The sequence below is a fragment of the Callospermophilus lateralis genome, chromosome 16 (assembly GCF_048772815.1).
Source record: "Callospermophilus lateralis isolate mCalLat2 chromosome 16, mCalLat2.hap1, whole genome shotgun sequence".
NCBI classification, from domain to species: domain Eukaryota; kingdom Metazoa; phylum Chordata; class Mammalia; order Rodentia; family Sciuridae; genus Callospermophilus; species Callospermophilus lateralis.
In genome coordinates this window covers 19,225,171-19,249,334 of record NC_135320.1, presented here as the reverse complement: position 1 = coordinate 19,249,334, position 24,164 = coordinate 19,225,171, and the positions used below count along the sequence as shown (strand labels likewise).

General features: G+C 36.6%; 2 protein-coding genes across 12 annotated transcripts in view; one reads left to right on the top strand and one right to left on the bottom strand.

The window, feature by feature from the left end:
• Positions 1 to 17,886, bottom strand: part of Tgs1 (trimethylguanosine synthase 1) — a 50,702-nt gene extending 32,816 nt beyond the window's left edge. For 3 of the 4 annotated variants that reach the window (XR_013088906.1, XM_076835665.1, XM_076835664.1), the window contains exons 1-7: positions 17,639 to 17,886; positions 9,237 to 9,301; positions 7,191 to 7,226; positions 6,575 to 6,747; positions 5,096 to 5,909; positions 3,567 to 3,684; positions 1,938 to 2,024 (exon numbers count right to left, since the gene is read on the bottom strand). Coding sequence is in view for 3 of the 4 variants with exons in the window: in XM_076835665.1 (XP_076691780.1) it covers positions 1,938 to 2,024; positions 3,567 to 3,684; positions 5,096 to 5,909; positions 6,575 to 6,747; positions 7,191 to 7,226; positions 9,237 to 9,301; positions 17,639 to 17,742 (1,397 nt within the window). In the remaining variant the exon portion in view is untranslated. The remainder of the gene's footprint in view (positions 1 to 1,937; positions 2,025 to 3,566; positions 3,685 to 5,095; positions 5,910 to 6,574; positions 6,748 to 7,190; positions 7,227 to 9,236; positions 9,302 to 17,638) is intronic. The other variant, XM_076835666.1, reaches the window with a different exon arrangement.
• Positions 17,887 to 17,971: 85 nt separating this feature from the next.
• Tmem68 (transmembrane protein 68) overlaps positions 17,972 to 24,164 on the top strand; it is a 31,481-nt gene continuing 25,288 nt past the window's right edge. For 2 of the 8 annotated variants that reach the window (XR_013088934.1, XM_076836047.1), the window contains exons 1-3: positions 17,972 to 18,100; positions 22,728 to 22,772; positions 23,382 to 23,775. Coding sequence is in view for 6 of the 8 variants with exons in the window: in XM_076836047.1 (XP_076692162.1) it covers positions 23,451 to 23,775 (325 nt within the window). In the remaining 2 variants the exon portion in view is untranslated. Of the gene's footprint in view, positions 18,101 to 18,364; positions 18,480 to 22,727; positions 22,773 to 23,169; positions 23,287 to 23,381; positions 23,776 to 24,164 lie in introns of those variants that run through there. The other 6 variants (XM_076836048.1, XM_076836050.1, XM_076836051.2 and 3 more) reach the window with 6 other exon arrangements.

Sequence of the window (24,164 nt, the reverse complement as noted above, 5' to 3'; positions counted from 1 at the left end):
AAATTATTAACATGTACTTTTTTCCCCCTGTGGTATCGGGAATTGAAACCATGGCCTTATAAATGCTAAGTTAGTGCTGTACTAGTGAGTAATACCCCTAGCCCATTTTTATCTTGAGAACACGGTCTCACTAAAATGCCCAGGTTGGTTGATCCTCCTGCCTCAGTCTCCTAAGTAGCTGGGATTACATGTGCTTGGCTAGCATGTACTTTTGAACTAGTTTGGAGTCAGTTTATATATCAATTGTGAGATTTTCTCCATGTTATTTTCCTCTTTTCATAATTTGCAGGTGCCCATTTGAATTTTATAAAATAGGAAAGTAGAACATAAAGTCTCAACATTTAGAAACATCAAGGACTCTGGTCTCGGCTTAAAACACTGGTGTAAACTGACATAAATAGTACATCTTTGGCCTGCCTTTTGTAATCAGTTCAGTCTTCCACTCATATAAGAGAAAACTGACCACGTTCTATTATTACCTACTCATTCATACTTCCTTGTGTTTAATGCTTGGGCATTTACTCTTGGAGAAAATTTCTGTTTCTATAGACAAATGGTCATAGCTATCTTGTCCGTAATAGCAAAATATCAGAAACAACCCATATACCCTTCAACAGGTGAAAATAAATCAAAAGAGCTTTTGGTACATCCACACAATGAAATACACTTCAGTAATAAATAAGAAGGAAAGAATGATTGATGCATACAATAATCTGGAGGGGCCAAACGCATTACACTTAGTTCTGAGGAAATAACTTAGATGTTGCTGATCAGGATGGTGAATTCAACAAATTAGGCAAATGTTTTGTACATAGCAAGGAGGCTGTCTTTGGTGTTGCTGAAGGAGAAAAACAAGCTGCAGAGTATGTATAGTATGGTCTTACTTTTGTGTTTTATAAAAAGGGAGTAACATGTAGTTAGGCATAAAGCCATACACAAGTAAATTTGGAAGGAGATATGCCAAACTCTTTAAACACTGCCTACCTCTGGGAATGATTTGGAAAAAAAAAAAAAAAAGACTTTTTTACTTTTTATTGGTACAGGAATTGAACTCAGGGGCACTTAACCACTGAGCCACATCTCCATCCCTTTTCTGTATTTTATTTAGAGACAGGGTCTCACTGAGGTGTTTAGGGCCTCACTAAGTTGCTGTGGATGTGAGGCTGGCTTTGAAAGTGTGATTCTCCTGCCATAGCCTCCCGAGTAGCTAAGATTACAGGCACGCAACACCTGCAATACCGAGCCTTGAGTTTTACTACTTTTATAATAAGAAAAAAGGTTAATGTAGAAATGAATTTTTCATGCCATGTTTGCTGGGTCGCCAGATGTACAGTGGAGTAGATAGGTGAGATAGATACTAGGTGAAAAGCATGCTTAAAGTTACAAGAGCTGGGCTTAAATCTTCCTTCAGTAAATGATGGATCTTGGCCAAGTCAAAACCTTTAGGAGTGGGTGTAGTGGCACATGTCTATAATCCAGCGGCTCCAGAGGCTGAGGCAGGAGAATCCTGAGTTCAAAGCCAGCCTCAGCAAAAGCCATACACTGAGCAACTCAGCAAAAACCCTGTCTCTAAATAAAATACAAAAACAGGGCTGGGGATGCGGCTCAATGGTCCAGTGTCCCTGAGTTTAATCACCGGTACCCACCCAAAACAAAACAAAACAAACCACCACCTTTAAACTGCACGTTTCATCTATGAAATGAAACAACACTGGACTACTAGGAAGAGCAACTGAATTAACACAGTGAATACATCAAAGGTACAGTGATATCTCTACTGCAATTCTTGTTAACAAGAAAAGTTAGTGTTTTAATTCTAGCATCTCAAATGCTATCAAATATAATATTATTTATCATCTATAAGACTAGTAAAGAGTTTTAAGACAGTTGAAGTGGTTAGGATTCTTGGAAGAGGGGGAATAATTACGAATAGTTACTTTTGTCCTGAGCCATGCTTGAATCCCAGAAAGGAATCATTGTCATTAAGGTCTGTATCTGGGTTTTCATCAAAGTCCAGTTCGTGGCTGAATAAAAAAAAAGGGGGAAAAAAAGAAAAAGAAAAAGGTAAACAGTTACAAGTCATTATACTTCCCCCTTCAGAGTTCACCAGTTTAGGGAAGTATGAATAATCACCCATAGTTCAAAAATCCCAGAGAAACAATACCTTAATCTGGATTTTCCAAATGACCTGACCCAGAAGTGTATGAAACATAGTAAGGAACACTCAAATCTTAAACCATGTCAAATAATCACCTTTATTCCTAAACATGGTACAAATATAGGTCTCTTCATTTTCCTTTAGAAAAAAACACCAGTAAAAGATACAGCCTGAAATTAATCTCCTATAGTTGATTTCCTAGAGGTTCTCCTTAAAAACAAGTAAGAAAAAATTTGAGAACTATTGATCTGACCAAAAAAAATTGTGAAAGAAAAAATGTCATTAATAAGGATGGAAATGGGCTGGGGTTGTGGCTCAGTTGTAGAGCACCTGCTTAGCATGTGTGAGGTTCTGGGTTCGATCCTCAGCACATTAAAAAATAAATAAAATAAAAGTATTTTGTCTACCTACAACTAAAAAACAATTAAAAAAAAGAATAAGATGATTTGTAATATAAGTGATATTAAGTATCCCAAGCACCTGATTTATCTTTTAGAAACCCCAACTGGGCCAAAGTTCCAAGTGAACATGGTAAGAAATCATCCTTATAAAGTTTGTTCTTCCAATTAAGCTCACTGAATATTCTATTGAGTAGTTACTGGGTCCCAGAAATTTAAGAAAATGCATGGTCTCTGCCTCCAGAAACTTGAAGGAACTAATGGGGAATTAATAAGCAAAGTCTACCATGCAGAGGGAATACAGTAGAGGCATGCTTCTCAGTACTAAGGTACTAAGCCTCCAAAGCTTGCTTACTGTTTTTGTAGATGCTATACAGGGCACAAAAGTCTCATACGAAGCACCTCATATCCTATAGGAGAAATGAAGTATTTCCAGCTGAAGTTCAAATTCTGATTCATCCTTTCCTTATTATCTACACAGCAGTAACATTTACCCCATTCCACTCTACATTATACCTTACATTACTTGTTATTGCCTTGGGCAGAGCTGGTCCTGGCTCTACTTTTAGAGTGGCCATGGTTACATTGAACAGAGTACTTTTCTTTGTTTCACTCTTACTATTCACATTCAATGATGCCATTAGATTGAGGTCCATTTCAGAAATAAAAACCTGGGATTATATACACCCAGACTTTTGAGAAAAATTAGAACTGCTGAGGGGAGTATACAGTTATTAGCTAAAGGTTATAATCCATTGATGGATTAATTAATTAATCAAGAGTCAGATATACTGCAGGCTAGCTCCAGTCTACCTAATAAGCTCACCAAAAAAGGCACTACTCCCGTCTCAGATGAGAAATTAAGAAATGTATTTAGTTTGTAGCAGAGCTGGGATTTGACCATGGATCTAAAACCATAGTATCTTACCATTAGATCCTGCTTACACTCACTCATAGACACAAATGCTTATGCTAATACATTTCAGAGACAGAGGTAATGTACAACTTACCTCCTCTTGAGTTTGCTGGACTTATGCTCAGGTGGATCTTCTTCACTCTCATCTCCATCAGTCCCACTAGCGTGCAGCCTGTCTTTGCTTGTGTTTGTTCCCGAACATTCCTGTGGCTCTAAAGAGGTAGAGATATTAAAGCAGATTTTCTCCTTGGTTTGGCAACTTTTCTGCCATTTACAAAGGCAATCAAAATATTTTGGTGCTTTTCCTGCAATGAACTACAGAGCTGCATCAGCAAAGTGGCAGGATACATCTACCAGTGTGTCTACATGCAGAATCCAAGGAGGAAAAAAAGGCAGGTATAAGCTTCTATGTTCTAACTATATAGTCATGTACTACATAACAATGTTTTGGTCAATATGGACTACATATGTGCATACTAGTGGTCTCCTATATTTATATCAAATAGTGATGTGTTAACTGTAACTACTTATTAATATACAAATTAATCTACAAAGTTAACATTGTGGTAGTTCTTGGCAATCACATTATTAAGAAACATTAATTGAAATGACTCTAAAGACAGCATGATCACAATAATTAAAAGGAAATTCCTCCATTACAAAGTAAATATAATTGTCTTTAACGTAGCTCTTAAATCGACAATGTAAGTAACTAAGGTAAGTATACTTTTAAAAACAATATCCTTAACTGAGGTAGCTCTGAGACATGTCTATCATTGTTCTATAAATTCCATCAGATTGGGTGAGATTAGAAGGGGAAACTTGCAAGGCAGACAGTGGGAAGTTCTGACTGCGGTCAGACTTAGAATACATAAAGAAAATACCAACTGCACTTATATAGAAATTGAACATACATCTTATATTTTGATCTTTTTTAAAAATAGTTTTTAGTTGTAGATGGACACAATGCCTTTATTTATTATCTTTATATGGTGAGTGCTCCACTACTGAGCCACAACCTCAGTCCTTACATTTTGATCTTAATGAAGGTCTAAAACAAATCAAAACCTGAAGTCATTAAATTGATTCTGATGGCAGACACACTGGAGTATATTACTGAAATAGCCAACCTGTGCACTTAACTAAGGAACAAGCAATATAAAGCAAACCTTGTGGGAAGGTGTATTGTATCTGGAAAAAGAAAAATGAGTAAGAAGACAGGTAAAAAAAAAAAAAAAAAGGAAGTAATACTAGACAGTAACATAAAAGCCAACACATTGACCAATATGCGCATTATAAACTTTATGGTCAAAATAAGTATAGAAACACATCAAGAGTGTATAGAAGAGAAGTGGAAGACTAATACAAAACCACCAGATAAAAAAAGAGTGAAAATAACACCAAAAGAGGAAAGAATGAGAATATTATACTAAGGTAAGTTCCACTGTTAAGAATACAGAGGAAAGAAAGCACAGTTTTTCAAAAACTCTCAACTAGATCAGCAATCTGAGATAAGCAAAGCAAACACAAATGTTAAAATGAAAGGTCAAATCCTTTTGCTTCACATAATGTTGATTCATTTTGCTAACTATTGCTTAGAAGAATAAATTTGGCTAATCTTACCCTGAGCTAGTTGATTTGCGCTTCTATTCCCAGATAAGTTGCTTTTCTTGGTTCCTCCATCACATGGCTCACTTTGACCAGAAGCAGGACACTCTCTCCCACTAACTTCACTTAGCTGTCCATTACAACTTACAGAGGAATGTAACTGGCTGTGTTCTACTTCCTCTGAACTCAGAGTTATATTACTAATTCCATTAAGTATTTCATTATGATCCTTATCACTTGAATCAGAGCTTTTGTTGTCAACTGTGATAGGTGAAGATGGAAAAGATATTAAGTCCACATTCACAATATTTTCATCTTTCTTGACAATTTCTGTTGTAGATGCAATGGTATTTGTATCACAGCTTTGTGAAGCATCAAAAGTCCAACCTTGAGCTTCCCAATACTGAAATTGCTCCAAATAATACCAATAAAGTTCACTGTAATGTTGTTCCCATTTTTCCTTTGTATCAGGAAAGTTCCAAGGTTCAGCAGATAGTATTTGATCTGGATGTTTTTCTTGCCAGCTTTGCCATAACAGTTCTCCTCCATATTTATTCCAATACCTTTCCCAATTCTCTGTAATTTCAAATTTTGGAGATAATGTATTTTCAACAGAAAGTTTTTCTGTTTCAATGTTCCTTTTATTTTGAAGTTCACATGTTCTAGTATTCTCATACTGTTCAACTGAAGATGGGTCATCTGAAACCAAATGGTCATCTTCTTCATAGTCTTTTCTCCAAGACTCTTGCATAATTTCATCCAAGTACTTCTTTTGATGTTTCCTCTTCTTCTTTTTTACTTTAACTTTATTTTTTGTATTCATAGATATCTACATCAGATAAATAATAACTTGAATATAAAATGCTGTTCATAAGTTATAAAAGAAGGTAGAACCCAAATCTATTTTGACATTCTCACCATGGGCTTTTAAACACATAAACAACTGACCCCTCCTAAGTTCCCAAGAGCTGGGTGCATGGAACATTCTTGTAATCCCAGTTACTTGGGAGGCTGAGGCAGGAGAATCGGAGTTCAAAGTCCATCTGGGCAATTAGTGAGATCTGGTCTCAAAATAAAATAAAAAAGGGCTGGGGATGTAGTTCAACCCTCAGTACCACAAATAAAAAAATAAATTCCCAAGACAAGGAAAAGTCACAAAAGGGACATAACACAATTTGCAGTTTTGGTTAGCTTAAAAATCTATACATTTAAAAAGAGGGAGTCATGTACAGTGGCACACGCCTGTAATCCCAGAGACTCTGGAAGCTGAGGTAAAGACAATCATAAGATGGAGGCCAGCACTGGCAACTTAGGGATGTAAAAGGAGCAAGGGATATAGGTGAGTGGTAGAGCACCCCTGCTCTACCACTTTAATTCCCAGAACCCCCCAGCCCCCCGAATGCTCTATGAATGCATTTGATTTGGGATTTAAAAAAATATCTTGTGCTTTTTATGAAAAAAAGTAAAAAAGCGGAAATAATAGAAGTACATTACCTCAAAACTCTTATGTGTAGACACTCCACCAAACTGAAGTGGCAATCCCATACTTCTCATGAGTTCGGCCTCAGAATCAAGTTCACTTTCATCTAGGCCTATGTCTTTGCTGTCATGCAATTCTGCAGTGCCATGGGAATGACCACCTTCCTCCTCTTCTGTAGCTTGGTCTCCTATAGACAGCAAGACAGCATTTGTTAGTTTTTCTTGGTGGTTGTTGTTTTTGTACCAGGGAATGAACCCAGTGGTGCTTAACCAGTGAGCCACATCCCCAGCCTTTGGATCTGGCTGAGTTGCTTTAGGACCCACTAAGTTGCTGAGACTGGCTTTGAACTCATGATCTTCCTGCTTCAGCCTCCTGAGCTGCTGGAATCACAGGTGTGCACCACTGTACCCAGCCATTTGTTAGTTTTAGAGTACATTTAGAGGCAAGTTTTCCTCATTTTAAAGAACACTAAATCCTTAGTAATCATATGACTTGCTCAAAGTGTTAAGATGTTTTATAAAAATGAAAAGAATTGATGGAAATATTGACTAGTACCAAAAACAGTTAATGAAAAATCGAGAACCAATTTCATGGGGGCTGGGGATGAATGGCAGTAGTATAGTGTGTTACCTGGCATGCTGGAGGCCTGTGATTCAATCCCCAGTTCTGAGAAATTAAAAAAAAAAAAAAAAAAAAATGAAGAGGGCACAGGGAAATATAACTGTGAAGAAATTACTTACATATTCATATTTGTTATCTGCAAAATTACTGAACAAGATCAGAAAATTTAAACTCATGATTTGTGGAGTTATGTTAGAAGCTATTAACCAGAGAGGTGAGAAGGTGAGAAGTATGTTTTCTTTAGGCCCCTGGGACACTTCAATACAGCAGGGATTTAGGTCCTGGGATTTGTGCAAGAGTTGATTTCATGAAAGAATCTGCTATAAGTCTGAATCCACAGAACTAGAATTCTTTCAAGCTCCTTAGTTTAGCTCTTAAAGAAAGGCTATTATAATTTTTTTTTTTTTTTTACCTTTCCTAATGTGGCTATTTAATAGATTATACCACTAATTACAAAAACGTCATTCAAGTGCTCTATTAGCTATTTAAAATGCAAGATAAAGATCACTTTATATGTTAGTTCAATTAGTGTTGAACTGCACTCCAGCTTTATGATCTCAAGTAACACATCAGTGAACCTTACATAATAAACACAGGATACTGATAAAAGGGAAATCTGTGTTTGCAAATTCTACTCACACAGCTTCCTAAAAGTGGAAAAAGGTACTTATTTTAACAATGGAAGGACTCCATTTATTATTTTACTCAGTGAACTTATGAAAGCACAGAAAGCAAAACGAATCAGCTAAGTGTTATCTGTCTCTCTTGGTATGCATACCTTTCTGGGGTGGGGGGTGACGAATAACTTGTGTAGATTGATGCAGCAGGAGTGGAAGCCATTTATTGTAGGACAGGAGTGGTATTTATACATTTTACACAGCTTATCTAATTAGCATAAAATAGATACAGCAGTCAACCAATAAGGAATCTCCACACTTAATGGCTCGCTTTTGTTACTTCACAAACCACTCCCTCTGCCATTTTGCCAGGCTCCACGCAGACTTGTTTACAGACTCTAACATTTCTCTGGCAAAATGCCAGGCGCCATCCTGACTTGTTTACAGACCCTAACACCTTACATTCAGTAGTAACCTACTATTCACAGAAACCTTATTTGTCCAGCATAGCCCTGAAACTCAAATCACACATTTCTTCTAGTATGTGACTGAAGAAACAGTGTCTTATTCCATCATTATGAGGTTAAACTGGATGTGGTAACACATGCTTATAACTCCAGTGACTTAGGTTGCAGCAGGAGGACCACAAGTTCAAGGTCAGCCTGGCCAACTAAGTAAGACACTGTCTAAAAACAAAACAGAGTTGGGGATCTGGCTCAAAAGTAGAACACCCCTGTGTTAAATTTCTAGTACTGCTAAATAAATAAACAAAAGTTAGGTGCCACTATGAGAGTTCAAGGATTTTCAAAGATAACTGTGACAAAATGTACTTAATCTGGCTCCGGCTTCTAACTCCATGCTGCAGTTTTAATCTATATCTAGAAACATGAAATGTCTACATGGAAGGGCCAATGGAGTAGGAAAGTATAGACTCAAGGTATAGACCAAATTTTATGTTATTTGGAAAAGTTAAACCAGATAAGGGGCGGCCTCTTTTCTTCAAGTAAAGACTATGGCTAGTTATTTGGAATCTATCATGAATCGCTGGTCCACAAAATAAATTTTAATGAAGAAACTAAGAAACTACACATTCTCTATTTTTCAAAGTTTCAAATTCCAGACTGCTCTTACCTAATGCCAACAATTCAGGAAGAAATGCTGCACAGGGTAAAAAAGGCTACATCAAGTCCATAAAGGAGGTATAGAAAAATAAAGTATCTGCTTTGATAAAGATTCTAGAACCATGTATGCATATAGATATATAATATTCATATAGATATAGATAATATATGTATATATGAAAGGACTAATTATAGGATTATTTGCTACTTATCATATTTAAAGTTAGCAAATTTAAATTAACAAACTGTACACAAATTAATACAACATTAGGGTCAATTTTAGCAAAATAAGGGCATACAATTTTATACTACATTACCTGCATTGTTGCCACTGCCTCTGACATAGTAGCCTTTTAATCCCAAGTTGCATAATTTTCGATCCCTGTGAAACAAATTAAGTAGTCCATATTAAAATAAATTGAACTATTAATTCATAAAAAGATTAAGGAACAGAAAAGCAAAATGCTAACACATTTTCCTCACCTACAAAACAGTTAAATATAAATTTCTCATACAGTTGTAAAGATTAATAGTATGGGCTGGGGATGTGGCTCAAGCGGTAGCGTGCTTGTCTGGCATGGACGGGGCGCTGGGTTCGATCCTCAGAACCACATAAAAGTAAAATAAAGATGTTGTGTAAACTGAAAACTAAAAAATAAATATTAAAAAAATTATCTCTCTCTTAAAAAAAGAGATTAATAGTATATACAAAATACTTAACATAATTTCTGACACATGGCAGCATTTATAACTACTAATTATAAAAATTATGTGGTATTTCTCTTAGATATTAAGGGAAGAATCTGATCCTCTTTATGATATATAAACAATGTAGTGTTCTCTAAATTTTGCTGTTAAGAATTGAGTATAAAATAATAGGACAAGGATTTAGGTTACACACATATAAATTCAGAGGCAGACTCTATCTAGTCCACTTGCAAATGGACTATCCCTTGTTTAGTAGACAAGGTATTCATGATCAGAGCAAAGGTTGTTTTGGGGACTAGCAAACAATGAAGTTCTTATTAAACTTTTCTTCGCATACCTACTTTCATTTTAACTGCTACCATACGGCCTACTGGTGGTTATAGCTAACACTACTTTTCTAATGGACCTACAATAAATTGTTGTGTAGTAGATTTATTTTCATATCTTCCTGTTTCTTTTGGGGAGATACTTTATTAAACATAAAATTGATGATGACTCACAGGACAATGAATAGGCAAGAGAAAATCTGTTTAGCAGCAGGTCCTCAAGTCCATCAAGAACAAGTACTGGGGTGAAATAGGAGATGGGAGCTGCACACAGGGAATTAGGGGTATACTTGACAGTGCCCAAAGATATGGGGTGTCAGGTGAAGCAGAGGGCCAGTAAGGCTGCCAGACTGATTTCAATGAGCATATAAGTAAATATTTGAGACAATGTATTGATAGCCAAGACTGCGAAATCCACTGTTCTGTACTCAAATTCTGTACAAATCCAATGTATTGTACTCAAATGGCTGGTTAGCCCAGATTCTTCTTGTTGAAGATGGTTAATCAAACACATGGTGGGCTCAAAACAATCATCTAAAAACGAGGAAAGCTAGAAAAATCCAAGGTGTTGGGCCAATATTGGAAGTACTATTAAAAACTAATGTTATTTAAGTTTATATGCACACATATAAACATTATTTTAGAGAGGGAGGGTACTAGGGATTGAACCCAGGTGTTCTCTACCACTGAGCTACTTTTCAGCCCTTTTTTGAGATGGGTTTTCTCTCAGTTGCTGAGCCTGGTTTCAAACTTGTGATCATCCTGCCTCAGTCTCCTGAATTGTTGAGATTATAGGAATGTGCCACCACACATTATAAAATTATAATTTAAAATGTGTTATGTATGTGTGCACACATGTAGTTTTATTTATTGCTTAACTGTCTTCTGAGAGGGCATAGGAGCAACAAGTGCAAAAAGCACCCAGCTTTCAGGTTTTAACCAAGGTGGACTGGAAAAATGGCAATTCTATGGACTGTGAAAGGTAAGTCTGGGTCATCTTGTGTCAGAAGCTACAAATACTCAAAGAATGGCAGAGACACACCAAAAGGACACATAAACCACTTCAAAAGGATTCCCCACTGACAAAATCAAAGATAATATGAGCAACAAAATAATGACAGTAATGGAATACAGCCTATTAATAAAATAAACCAAGAGTCTATATTAATATAAATACATAAGGAGAGAAGAAAAAGAACTGCTTATAGAAAGCTAATAAATGGAGAAAGAATGAAGCAAGAATCATTCTTTGCTGACCTTATAGAGGTAGCTGACTGAAGTGGAAGTTATCAGTCAAGGAAAAGACTTGAGGAACAGGACACTGGTGTAATTTGGAATTACACTACTAATTCCAATTACATATTGGAATATGCCCCCCCCAAATACTGATTAATACAAAGGGTACCATTTTGAATTTACAGTAGAAAAAACTGGGAACCATATCACCCCTAGAGATATGGTTTCCAAAGTGCCTCCTGAAGCCATACAGAGCTAAGCATATCATTTTTCTGGAGTTCCTGCTGAGGCATAACCTGTGTTCCTGATGACACAGTCAGATAGCCCCAGGTTAAGTAAAGTCAACCTACAGGATGTAAAGTCACAAACGTTTATAATTGTTGAGGACATGAAAAGGAAAATATGAAACTTAGGATGTAGTTTCCAAAAGAGGAAGGGATTTTTTTAGGTAAGACACATAAAGTAAACACAACAGGTTCCTACATGGGATCCTAGGTCAGAAAGGAGAGACATACTATTGGGAAAGGTGGGGAAATTGGAATCCATAGTGGTTATACAGGAGAATACCTTTGTTTTGGGAACATACTTAATGGAATACTCAGAATGACTTCTATGACTTGTTCTTCAAAGGTTAGAAGAACATAATATGCATTTATATAGATATACATAGCTTTTGTTTCCTAATAGCACAAGCAATTTCATAACAAAAATTGACGCCCTCACCACTTCAGCATTTTCCTCTTTTATGCTAAACTTTTTAACATAAGCAAAAATTTTATAGTTGCAGACATAGTAAAGATATTTTGCACTTTCATATTTTAATATGAGTTTGTTTATTTATTTTTTGGTACTGGGGATTAAAACCAGGGATGCTTTGCCACTGAGCTACATCCTCAGCTCTTTTATTTTTTGAGATGGGATCTCACTTAGTTCCTTAGGGCCTAAGTTGCTGAAGCTGGCCTTGAACTTGCAATCCTCCTGCTTCAGCCTCCCAAGTTGCTGGGATTACAGATGTGCACCACTATACCCAGTCAGTGCCAAGGTTAGTTTAAAAATTGTTGCTACAAAGATACTGTAATGATCAAGAGCTCCATAATAATCCAATTATATCTTCCTCCTACAGATAATATATAGAAACTTGACTGTGTACATTAAATAGAAAATTTCGTGTCCATAAAACATTGTTGATATAGTACTGCTAGAAAATAAAATGTTGTTACAATATTATTTCATATTTCCTGCCTTTGAGGTGATATATTGCAATAATTTTGTATGAGAAACAGCTGTTAAGCACTGAAAAGACACATGGTACCTATGGTAATGGCTGTTTTCTGCTATATGGCAATGAACTTTTTTAATAATATATTTTAGATCTCCTTCAGCAATCAAACATATTGATTTTAAATTATAAAATAACCTCTTGCCTCCCTTAAAAAGTCCCTGAACTCCCAGCGTGTTTCCATTCCTACAGACTTCTCAATGACTACTGGAAACAATTCTAAGATCCTCCAAGATCCTATCTCTAAGTTCTTTTTGTTCTATAGGGCTAGAATTTGAGCAGTAACAGAGCTAAATTAAAAAAAAAAAAAAAAAAAGTTCTCCTCTCTTTACCTATTTTGAAAAGGTGAGGCAGAGATTCTAATTTCTAAGTTTTAAGATTATGTATGAAACTAGCTGCAAAGAAAACAATGCACATTTTAGTTCAAAAAGACTAGATTCAATGTAATGTGTGATTAAGTGATAAATTGTATTTTAAGTAAAGTTGCTTTAATTCATATCCAGTCATCCACTGTTTTCTAGAGGTATGATATGAAAAATATTTTTAAACTTTTAAAAATATTTTAAAACTTATATTCCCTCTCTCGACGTTTCTAAGCAACACTAGGACCCAACCAGGCTATTGGCTAAGGGTTAATAAGCATACAATATTGGCTGGCACAGACTACAGACTGATTCTTATTTCTTGGCCTACATCTCTAACATACAACCAGGTACTCTTTTCTGATGAACTCCTTGGTTCCACCCACAAAGCTAGGCTGCAAGCCTAGCTTAAAAGGTCTTCAAGTCCAGTGGAAGCAGAAGAAATACTTCTTTGTGAGAGGTGAAACAGTAAGAACAGTAGTAAGACAATGCTAACTCTTAAAATGTGAAAACTATTTTTTCTACCTTTGACAACTTTCAAGTATCTCAAAGGGTCTTCATCTCTGGAAATGATATATTTCTGATGCCTAGTATCTAAAGAATTTCCCATTATACCTGTTAAGTACTCTCTACAAAGCAATCTACAGGTTGGTCAGTGTAATCCAATCCACAGTGCTTAAAGATTCGGCATGAATAAACTTCTGGACATGGTGCACGTAAGAGCTAAGTAAATCTTAACTTTTGACTTGAATTATAAAATAGGAGGCCCCCATTAAGACACTGTTCTACTCTGAGTCTTGACTAAGCAGCTACCAATTCTCATCATCATACTTTTTAAAAAATTATTAATTTATTCTAATTTTATATATGATGGCAGAATGCAACTGATTTCATATTACACATATACAGTACAACTTTTCAAGTCACTGGTTGTACACAAAGTATTTTCATACCATTCGTGTCTTCATACATGTACTTAGGGTAATGATGTTTAACTCATTACACCAGTCTTTCTTACTCCCATGCCCCTTCTATTCCCTCCCTTTCCTTTGTGTATCTAAAGTTCCTCCATTTCTCCCACACTCCATCCACCATTGCCATTACAGTCAGCATCCTCATATTAAAGAATACATTTGCCTTTGGCTTTTTGGAATTGGCTTACTACACTTAGCATTATATTCTCTAACTCCATCCATTTTCTGCAAATGCCATCATCAACATACTTTTGAATACAACAATTACCACTACTATCAGTGGTTTACACTTCCAAGGTCAAAATAAAATACATGGAAATGCTGAAATGTGATCATAGAAATTTTTATGTATCTTGCCCAAGGCCACAAGTTGACTTTTGGTAGAACTGGGAAAGGAAAACAGGTAGATAATCTGTCTGCAAGGTTAATACTTTTAAATTTTGGCTCAGGACTATGTTGGAGAGAAAACAAACAAAAAAGTGATTTTGTTATATAAACCTAGAGATCATCATCAGACAGTATTACATGGGTACGATCACAGGTAAATATAGGGTCTTCAGTTTCTAGAACAATCCTACTAATTCTTATTAATGTTAAGGTATTTCAATAGGGCATCAGTTATTCTAGTGACTTTAAATATCTTAATTAGAAAGATTCAATGAAATCTATATGCCATATCAACTGGCGTGATAGTAGAAAAAATTTGGTGACACAGATAAGGGGTAGAATTGCAGGGCTACATTTACTGGCTTTTTTCTTTTTTTTTTTTTTTTTTTTAAGGCTTTTACTAAAACTCAATTTCCTACTTGAATGATGTAAAGATAATCATACCACAAGGGGCTTCTGGAAGACCTGAAGGAAAAAATAAAATTTTTTTAAAAGAAAAAGTTATTCTGACACTTGTCAAAATGGTAACAAAGATTTTATTCAAGATTACTGTGATAGGCATAAAGATCACAGCAACAGGGTAGAGAGATCTGGCTTAACCATCAATATAGCAGGCAGTTGGGGAAATATAGGCTGTAAGTAGAGTCTGTAACTGGAAAATTACTAAGAGCACTAATCAACAGTAGGAGGTTCTTGATACAGTGATGACCAGTATTCTCAGAAATCAAGGATTGAGAATTCTCACTAAAAAGATTTTGCAGGATTCTTGATAAAACTGGGCCAGGAAGGCTGAAGACAAGGCCCCCAAACATGACCTAATCTAAAAGAAGGCATAGAACATTTGGTCAAGGAGAGACTGTCAGTAGAAAATGTAAAACAACAAGGCATTATAAATCCAATGGACTTTTGTCTACTCTAATGAATTCTTTTTTAATTTATTTTTTTTAATTTTATTTGTTCTAATTAGTTATACATGACAGTAGCATGTATTTTGACACACTGTACACAAATGGAGTATAACTCCTCATTCCTCTGGTTGTACATGGTGTGAGTCACACAGGTAGTGTAATGGTTCTAGTGGATTCTCATTTTGCTTATTATTTTAATAGTTTTCAAATGTTAATTACTCCTTCACTGAAACACTTGACGGAAGTACACTTAGGCTTGCTGTTTCTCAGTTAATCCATCAGGTTTCTTTTCATTTTAAAAAAATGTTGGAATTCCTCCAGAATGGAATCCCCTACCCCTGAAACTAATGGTTTTTTCAGGACCAGCACAGAATTCTCCAAGCCTCCAAACTAATATATCAAACTCCTTATACAACCCATCCTTATCTAGCTTGTAGGTACCACAGAATCAAAATAAAATTTATAATCTCTTCACCACTGCCCCCAAATAAAACTAATATTCTCCAGGGATTATTATCAGTGAAAGGCAGCAATATAAGACCCAAATCAGGAATTTACCTTTAACCTAGTCTCCTGTTTTCCATTCTTTATCTTTTCTTTATTCCCCCACATCCACTCCAATCTCCAACCCCAATAATCCCTCTCCCATCTTTTCCCATTTCTAATGCCATTTATCCTAATGCAAGCAAATATTATTTCTTGCCTGGACAACAGGCTTCAGGGGTTCTCCTGCTATCCACTGCCAGAGTAATCTTTACAAACTGCTAATCTGGGGCTGGGGCTCAGCAGTAGAGCACTCGCCTAGCATGTGCGAGCGAGGTGCTGGGTTCGGTCCTCAGCACCACATAAAAATAAATAAAATAAAGGTATTGTGTCCAACTACAACTTAAAAAAAATGTTAATCTGATTATGTCATTCCAAGTATAAGGTTTTCCTATATAGATGCTCCTTGATTTATGATGTGGTTATTTCCAGATAAACCTATCTTGAACTGAAAATACATCCACCAAATATACTAGTTTAGTAACACAGTAAACTGTAGAGATTGTTTTCATGGGGTTGGGACTGTGAGATGTGGCTTCCGCTTTGCCTAGCATCACAAGAGTATGGCATTGCATATTACTGGCCCAGGAAAAAAAACACAATTCAAAATCTGAATATGATTTCTCCTGAATAATTGTTTTTGCACCATCATTAAATTGAGTCATTGTGAATTCAGGGACTGTATAAAGTATCCAATGTCCTGTATGTCTTTACTCTGCTGATTTTACCAACCTTATCTCTATTTTTCCTTGCCAGTCACTTATACTTCTCTCTCATGGCACTCATAACTATAATTAGTCAAGTAATTATATAATCAGCTTTCTTAAAATTAATATTGATGTCCTTTGCTAGAAAGAAAATTCAATGCAGGCAGGGACAGGCTTTAAGTACCCCAGTGCCTTCCAGCATATCTGATACACAGGGGATCAGAAAGTATTCATCAAATAAATACATACTTGTACGCATTCCTGACTACAAAGGGGACAATACTTTTACATTAAATTTAATATGGAGTTTACTTTTTTGGGTTTTAATTTTCAGATTACTTCACAAAAACACAATGAAAAATAATTTCTTCTAACTTAAATTCTCCTACATTAAACTACATTTATAATCTATCACCTGAAAGTCACTTCCAATGACGATTTTTTTTTGGTGAGTATTGGGGATTGAACTCAGAGGCATTTCGACCACTGAGCCACATCCCCAGCCCTCTTTTGTATTTTTCATTTAGGGACAGGGTCTCACTGAGTTGCTTATCGACTCGCTTTTGCCGAGGCTGGCTTTGAACTCACAATCCTCCTACCTCAGCCTCCCAAGCGGCTGGGATTACCGGCGTGCGTCACCGCGCCCCGCTCCAAAGGGGATTTTAATATAAGCAGCAGAATGCAATTTTAGGGTAACTATACCCATTTCAGAAGTGAAAAAAAATCTTTAAATGGCTTAACCTACCTATAAAAAAAACAGTCTCTAGATTACGATTTGCACTCCCCACTCTACTTTTCTTGCAATTTTTACCTTCAATATTTTCCCCAAACAAAACTATCTGCAAAACGGTTGTAAAAATAGTTAAGCCTTTCACCTCAAACAGCTAGACTTTCCATGTACACGTATTGGAACAGATTTTAATATTTGAAAAGAGATGCTAACCAAAACCGGGTACTCAACTTTAAACCTTCACATTCATTAGGAATTTCGTTTTACATTTCCCTTTCTCCCAACTTTAAAATGCCCTCTCAATCTGCAAACAGGAAGTGATATGTTTAAACTACCACGTTTTCCCCTACCAGCCTACGAGGTCAGCCTCAGTCGTTCACCTAATACTCGCTGCGGGCGACCACTCCGTTACCTCTCCCGGGTTTTGTTTTTCTTCAACACCGCCCTGCCGCAGGGTCGAAAAATCTGTTTATAGGGAACCATTACAAGTGTATTTGCCACGCCGACATTACTGGGCAACGATAGGGCCAGAAATGTAGAGAGATCAGTTTCTACTTACTCCACAAAAGCCCTGGAGCAGAGGCAATGGATCTTACAGTCCTCCTCCCGCTCGTCAATGAAGAGAAACATTTCGGCCACGTGGTTCCACTTCTCGCAGCACATTTTGCCCCTTCAAGGGTCTTCCTGACGCACGACACTCGGACTAGGCTTCTGGTTCGTCACCGAAGACCAAAAGGAGGCCTCCCGTGTCCGCTCGCGGGTAAGAAGCTAGGAACCCGCCCCGGCATGGAGCAGCCTAGAGCTAGCGGAGGAGCCGCCACAGGAAGTTGCTCCGGGCGGCCACAGGAAAGGGCGGGGCGAAGGCGGTGTCACACCTAACCCGGCCCGGGCTTCCTCTTTACTGATTGCTTATGGGAAACCCGCTCTGCGAATCCGCCCGTCTCACTTCGCAATTAAGCCACTGAGTTCCCTCTGCCGCTGGAAGGTGAAGGCGAGTTGCCCTTATCTTTCACCGTCTTAGGTGCGTCGGTCCCCCTTTGACTTCCCCGGGCTCCTCCAGCCCGGCGTCGCGTCTGTAGCGCGCGGCTGGAAGCGGCGAAGGGCGTGCGTCGGGTCTCCCCGGGCCTCTCCGGAATGCCCCATCGGCGCGCTCGGCTTTCCGCCTTGTTGGGTGTTCGGCTCGGGCCCCTGGCTGACCGGAAGGAGAGGTCCTGTTGGGTCACTATCAGTTCGTGTCCCCCGTCTTGCTCTCGAAAACCTCCGATTCAGCGCGTTTCGTCCAAATTTCGGTGGCTGGGCGAGGTGTCTTGAGCCTCATTAGAGATCTTCTTAGCTTGCCGGGTGACTTCCCAGATCCGGGAAGCCTGACCGAACCTCCTGTGTATGAAAGCTAGAGGAAAGTATGTGGCGACTGCAGGCCGCGTGGGTGCTGGTCAGGAGTGTTCGCGTCCCGAAGCAGGCTTGGAACCTTGGTTTATGCTCCTTTACTGCCCGTGTGACCTGGAACATGCCTTAACCTTTCTGAACTTCATGTTGAAAATGGGGACTAGCAACAGTAACTACCTGATGGTCAGCTTAAGGACTAAATGAAACCATGTATATCAGGCTTTTTAATATGAGTCTGTCCAGACCTTATGGGCGCCATGCACGTAGTCACTGGGGTTTGTAAGCCTGTTAAGCAGGTCTCAGCCTTCAAAGCTGCTAAATATCTTAACAAGAAACTGGAGCAGTACTCTTGACTTTGAAAAAAAGAAAAAGTTGAGTGTAGTGTTCCTTGAGACTTCCTAGGCAGCCACCTTTCGAAGAAGAAAGTTCAAGGTTGAAAGTTGATTTTCTGGTTATGAATGCCAAGATGATGTTGGTACTTCTTTAGAACTATGTAAGAACTAGTTAAAATTCAGACATTTGAAATGATTCTTAGTATTTCGGTTACTCTTCCGAGTGGGTGGAAATAGAAGACTAGTTTTCAAAGGAAATGTTTATTCCTGCATCCTTAACTGTTGCCACACTTTGAGGGCAGAGATATACCGAATTTAGCCATTTAAGAAGGCCAAAGAAGTAGCATTTTTTTTAGTATACACATGTGAAAACGTAGCATTTACCTTTCTCTGCCTAATAGTTCACTAAACATAATGTCCTCCAATTTCCTCCACGTTGCTGCAAATAACAAAATTTCATTCTTTTTTTTTTTTTAATGACGAATTGTGTGTAGATATGCCACAATATTTTTGTCCACTCAAACTCGTTGATGGACACCTAGGTTGATTCCATACTTAGCTATAGTGAACAGTGCTGCAGTTAATCATGGAGTGCAGGCGACTCTTCTACATACTGATTTCACTTCTTTTGGATATATACTCAGTAGTGGGTCTGTTGAATTGTAATTCTATTTCTAGTTTTTTAAGGCGCCTCTATATTGTTTTCCATAATGGCTACGCTAACTTACATTACAGCTAACAGTGTATTAGACTTCTCCTTTCTCTGCATCCCTGACAGCATTCATTATTTTGGCTTAGTTATTCTTGCTTAGAATTGCTTTAGCTGTTTAAGTTTTTTGGTTCCATATGAGTTTTGGGATTGTCTTTTTCTAGTTCTGTGAAGAATGTCATTGATATTTTGGTAGGGATTGCTTTGAATCTGTTGATCATTTTGGGCAGAATGGACATATTAACACTGTTCTTTCCACCCATGAACAGGGCATGTCTTTCCATGTTTTGCATCCTCTTTAATTTCTTTCATAATTGTTTTGTAATTTTTATTGTAGAGGTTATTCACTTCCTTGGTTAAATTTATTCCTAGGTTTTGTTTTGTTTTATTATAATTATTGTGAATGAAATTGATTTTTTTTCTCAGTAGTTTTATTTTTAGTGTATTATTTAAAAAAGCAATTGACTTTAGTGTGTTGATTTTATGTCTTGCCACCTTACTGAGTTTATCAGTTCAAACAGATTTTTGATGTATTTTAAAGAGAGGATTGGTGCCTGTCAAAAGAGTGTGTCCCTGGGTTTGACCCCCAGCACCAGGGAAAGGGAGAGGAGGCAGGAGAGGTTTGGGTTTGCCAGATATCTTGACTGAAATATTAGATAAACTGTAGCTTCATTCATATAACTTCTGAAGTTTAAGAAGTTGTCTAATGGACTTATGTAAAAGATAGTGAGATAAGTATGAGAGACCTTTTTAGTAGTTATGGATGGTTTTGAATATGGAATGGGGCACCCTTGTGTGTGATTTTTTAAAAAATTTAAAAAATTTTTTTTTTAGAAACTTTAAAATCAAAATTGGGACTGGGTGACCATTTGTGGAAGGGATTCTTATATGTGGCACTGTTAAAAGTCTACTTGATTTTGTGTAGGTTTCCATATAATCCTTCTTGGAGCCCTACCTGTTCTGTTTGTCTTCCCTTTTCTGTGCTCATTATGTATGCCAAGTAAGGATGTGATTAAAAGGAGAAGAGGGATACTCTAGTTCCCCCCTTCCCATGGTTTTACTTTCTGCAGTTTCAGGTCATCCCCAATCCACAAACATTAAGTGGTAGATGCCTGAAATAAACAAATTAAAATCTTTAAATTGTATACTGTTAGGAGCAGCATAATGAAATCTTGTGCTGTCCTTCTCCATTCTTCTTGGATGTGAATCATCCCTTTGTCCAGTGTATATGCTACCTGTCACTCAGTAAGTAGCTGCCTCAGTTCTGAGATTAAGAATCACAATATTATATCCATATGTGATGGTGTACACCTATAATTCCAACTACTCTCTGGAGGCTGAGGCAGGAGGATTACAAGTTCTAGGCTGGCCTCAGCAACTTAAGGAGGCCCTGTCTCAAAATAGAAAAATAAAGAGGTCTGGGATATAGCTTGGTGGTAGAGCATTCCTGGGTTCAATCTTCAGTACTACACACACACACATACACACACACACACAGGTTGTGATAGTGCAATGATTGTGTTCAAATAACCCCTAATTGTCTTTACAATGACCCCCAGAATACAGTAGTGTACTGGAAATTTGGATATGCTAAAGAGAAGCTGTGACATGACTCCTTTAAATGAAAAGGTAGAAGTGCTCAATTTCATCATAGATATGTATGTATAGGAAAAAACATAGTATATAGGTTGTTTCCTTTATCTGAAATTCTTGATGCTAAGTGTTTTATATTTTGGATTTTTTTGGATTTTGGAAATTTGCATGAACATAACGAGACATCTTGCTGATGGTACCAAAGTCTGAATACAAAATTAACTTAGGTTTCATATACACATTATACATATAGCCTTAAGGTAATTTTACACGGTATTTTAAATGCAGCTGCGTTTTGACTGTGCCCTTTTACATAAGGTCAAGTATGGAATTTTCCACTTGTTGGTGCTCAAGAAGTGTCTGATTTTTTAAACTGTATTTATTTTTATGTGGTGCTGAGGATCAAACCCAGTGCCTTACACGTGAGAGGCTGGCGTTCTACCACTGAGCCACATTATTTTACATTCCAGTCTGCAATGTATGAAATTTCTGATTTCTCTACATTTTCATCAACACTTAATATTTCCTTTCTTTTATTGTTGCTGTATTTTTTAAATTTAATTTTATTTATTTCTCACTGCCTTGTACATGGTAGGCAAGCAGCACTCTGCTATAGCCCTAGCTCCTATCATTTTTGAAAGTATTGAATTTGATATGTTGCATTACAAATGTGCAAACACAGATGAATTACAATTATAGTGATTCAGCTCTTTAGGTGGATTGGTTAGAATATGATATACATAAAGCCCAGGTTGAGGTCTTAATGTATGTTGTGTTCATCTCCTGTTAATGTAACAGGCCTAGGTTTCTCATAAGTAAATGCTATTGGTTACAAGGAAATTAGACTAAATCCTCAATAGCTGGAAAAGTCCTCAAAATATGTGTATTATTAATAAGCCAATTAGCAAGAAAATCTTGGCATAAAGACAACTATATGTTGTCTTGAGTGTATGTCTGTTCTTTTCTCTGTTCCTTTCTTTCATTTATTTATTTCCTGCCTCAGCCACAGTGGATTTGAGATAATTTTCATTGAAGTTATGTAATATGGAATAATGGTAAAATATCGCTAAGAATAGAATCAGAACCAGAGAAAATATGAATGGAGAGAGGAAATCTTGTGTAGGGATTATGATTTGTCAACTTATCTGGTAAAGTTAGTAAGGAGAGATAGTCAATTACTCATTCCGACTTTTTCAGAAGAAGTAAATCTTTTTATAGCTCCGTTAAAATAAATTCTTAGGTGGAGCTTTGTATAGTGGCACTAAACAATTGTCCATAGCAAACAGCGGTAGCATGACTATAATTCTTAATTGTGACATACTATCTTGGGACTATAATCATTTTCGTAAACATTTGTAAATATCTTGTGCTATTTATTTTATGGAAATTCAACTCAAGGTATTAATGATTGTCTTTTTATATACATATCTATACATACTATACATATGTACATAACAGAGAAGATACGTACATATGAGAAGATACATTTTTGGTATTAACAGAGGGAGAGATGCTAGAGATTGAACCGAAGGCATTGCTTATGAAAGGTGCTGTTCCCTCGTGCTACATCCCCAGCCCAATCTTTTTCTTTAGTCACATATTTCTTCCATTTGCTTACTGTTTTTCAGAATATATACACTGAAGCTTGGGAAAAGATATTTATGTAATTTCTGGTAAGTTAAATGACTATTTTAGAGCTGAATTCAAAGAATAATTGTACAGCTGTATTTTTAAGCATTTAATATTTAAGAAAAAAATTAATGACTGTAAGATAAAAGGCAGTATTGGTAATTTTTTTTATTATATAATGTCAAAAGAATAGATAGCTTTTCTGTGAACCTGTTTCTTTATAAAAGACAGTATCCAAAAATGTATGTCATCATTTTCTAAAGAATTTGGTATTTTTTACCAAATTAACTATTAATGTATTCTTTTGTGAAGAACGTATTTAATTTCAACACAATCTTGTATAAGACCTAAATGTTCAATATCTGTATTTGAGATATGAGTCAAATTATTAAGGTTGATCTGAAATTTCATTCATCAGTTTTTTTCTTCTTTTACTTACAGCTTGCAAGTTATTTCAAAAGCTAAACCCAACACATTCATGAGTAAACAGTTGAAACCTTATCATTTTCACATGTAAACCTGCAACAAAGTTAAGCATTAATCATCTACTTATTTTTGGTATTAAGAAATGACTAAATATGCTACTTATGTAGACTCCAACATTTAACTTTGTATCTCTGAAGAGAATAACTATGAATTATTTTTCCTTCTAGTGTCAAAATTAAAGACCTGCTATGGCAATGAAGAAAGAGATTGAATTTGTCATTTTCACCTAAAGAAAAATGATAGACAAAAATCAAACCTGTGCTTCAGGACAGGATTCTATACCCTATATGACCTGTCTGATTCACATACTTGAAGAATGGTTTGGTGTGGAACAATTGGAGGACTACTTGAATTTTGCAAACCATCTCTTGTGGGTTTTTACACCACTAATTCTTTTAATACTTCCTTATTTTACTATCTTTCTTCTCTATCTTACTATTATTTTCTTACACATTTATAAGAGGAAAAATGTATTAAAAGAAGCTTATTCTCATAATTTATGGGACGGTGCAAGGAAAACAGTGGCAACTCTGTGGGATGGACATGCAGTAGTTTGGCATGGTAAGCAAGAATGTTTTGATTTCTATGTGTTGCTGTCTCTGTGTGGCACTGAACCTATTTTATCATTCTGTTTTATTAATTGAGAAGATACTAATAAAAGTAATGGAAGTGATATTCCTTGTTATCTGTTTGCTTGCATTGTGCACATGTATGGTTTTTTTAAAATGACTTTCCCCAAACAGGATAAGAGAGGTTATTTGTCATGGTACACTAGGAAGCAGAGCACGATGTAACCTCTGACATCCGGTTCTAAGTCTTGTGCTCTGTGTCTTATAGTAAATCTGTCCAGGTTTGGGGATCCAGGGTCAAAAGTCACAGTGTACAGCAAGTTTGCAAACAGGAACTATATACCTTTGATATTTTGAATTCTTAATGTTTCTTTATTACTA